This window comes from Cariama cristata, unplaced genomic scaffold (genome assembly GCF_000690535.1).
Source record: "Cariama cristata isolate BGI_N322 unplaced genomic scaffold, ASM69053v1 scaffold17087, whole genome shotgun sequence".
Classification (NCBI taxonomy): Eukaryota; Metazoa; Chordata; class Aves; order Cariamiformes; family Cariamidae; genus Cariama; species Cariama cristata.
The window spans coordinates 19887-21681 of NW_009625076.1; the positions used below are offsets into that span (position 1 = coordinate 19887).

General features: G+C 61.3%; 1 protein-coding gene across 1 annotated transcript in view; it reads left to right on the forward strand.

Moving 5' to 3' along the window:
• Nucleotides 1–1786, forward strand: part of LOC104164213 (AP-1 complex subunit beta-1-like) — a gene marked incomplete at its 3' end in the record, with an annotated part of 15207 nt that extends 13421 nt beyond the window's left edge. Inside the window, 3 exon segments of the mRNA XM_009703474.1 lie at nucleotides 292–438; nucleotides 955–1100; nucleotides 1657–1786. Of these exon segments, the coding sequence (XP_009701776.1) occupies nucleotides 292–438; nucleotides 955–1100; nucleotides 1657–1786 (423 nt within the window).
• Between the last annotated feature and the right edge of the window lie 9 nt (nucleotides 1787–1795).

Genomic DNA, 1795 nt, shown 5'->3' on the forward strand with positions numbered 1-1795 from the left:
CCAGGTCCGGGACCACTGGAGCATCCCTACTGACTCTGGGCCCTGACTAGCCCACACTGATGCTTTTAGAGTGCCCTTGATGGGGCATTTTGTGGGACCTCTGTGTCCTCGGCGCGCTGGCCCCTGCCCCTGCTGATGCCCCTTTCTTCTCTTGCAGCTGCGAAGCGATGTGGGAGGCAGCCCTGCCGTGAGTGTGTCCTCGCGCCCAAACCCCTCTCTCACCCTCTGCATCTTCCTCCTCCTCCTCTCCCCCAGAGTACCCCCCATAACCCACTCCCTTATCCCCCACAGATGGGTGGCGGTGGCAGCTTTGCACCAGCACCCAGCACCGCGATGCCCACAAACCTGGGGGCACCCCTCAGCAGCGGCCTGGGAGACCTCTTTGACCTCACCGGTGGGGTGGGGACCCTGTCGGGATCCTACGTGGCACCCAAAACGGTGAGTGGGACAGCCGAGCCCCAGCCGCTGGCTGCTGGCAAAGGTCAGGGCTGCAGCATTAAGGGGCAGGGCTTCCCTGGGGGGAGGTAGAAGACGAGCCCCCCTTTCCTAGCATGGTAGCAAGAGGGGTGTGAGGGTGGTGGCCTGCAGTCGGAGAGGACACTATAGAGCTTGCTGGGGCACGGGGACATGGGGCAGAGGAGGTCTGCGTGTTGCTCAGGTGGCACAGAGCCCTAAGCAGAGGTGAGAGCAGGGATCTGTCAGATCTCGTCTTGGCCAGGCCTGGGTTTGGGGCTGTGCTGTTTCCCGGTGCGCGGGGTGAGGTTTGGAGGAGGCGGCGGCAGCATCCTGCAGTGCTGGCTGGGGTGAGAGCCACCGTGCCTGTGCCGACCGCGTGTCTGCAGTTGTGAAACACTCCCGGTTTTACCAGCGCCCTGCGCAGCTCTGCCAGGCTGGAGAGCACCAAAGGGTTCACTTTGGGTAAAACCCCAAGGGTTTCTTGTCTCCTTAACCCAGGTCTGGCTCCCTGCCATGAAAGCCAAGGGGCTGGAGATCTCCGGCACCTTCAGCCGGCAGGTTGGCTCCATCTCCATGGACCTCGTGCTAACAAACAAAGCCCTGCAGGTCATGTCCGACTTCGCCATCCAGTTCAACCGCAACAGGTGAGGTCCTTCCTGGGCTGCGCCAGCAGCAACCAGTGAAGATGCTGCGTGACGCCTCCGAGCTCAGCCCTGGAGTGGTTTGCGTATGAAAAGGGTGGGAGGAAGGGGCTGCAAGGGCTGGAACAGCCTCACGTGATGACCCTTCTCTCTCTGATGGCTGTGGTGGTGATGATCATCAAACCAAAGCCTCTAAGAAGTTGACTGAAGAGGCCGTTCCTCTGGGGTCTGACCACTGTCTCATTATTTGTCCTCCTGGTGAACCGATGCTTCCTTTTCCCTCAAAGGGACACAGCAAGGGATGGCCCTGAGGGAATGGTGCAGAAAAATGGGTGTGAGTCTGTGTAGGAGGAAGGGGTGAAGTTTTGGGGCTACCTGTTACTGCCTCAGCCTGGTCCTGGACTGTGCAGGAGCAGCAAAATGAGCCGGGGTGTTCCTGGGGTGTGGGTGGAGGAAGGCAGGGAGTCCCGAGGTTGGCGCAGAGCAGATGGGCACTGCCTTCTGCCATCATCTGCTGCCCCCCACACTGACCCCCTGCCCTCCTCGGGTGTCTCCCCAGCTTTGGCCTCGCCCCAGCAGCTCCTCTCCAGGTCCACGCACCTCTCGCCCCCAACCAGTCCGTGGAGATCTCCCTTCCGCTGAACACCGTCGGCTCTGTCATGAAGATGGACCCCCTGAACAACCTCCAGGTGGGGAAC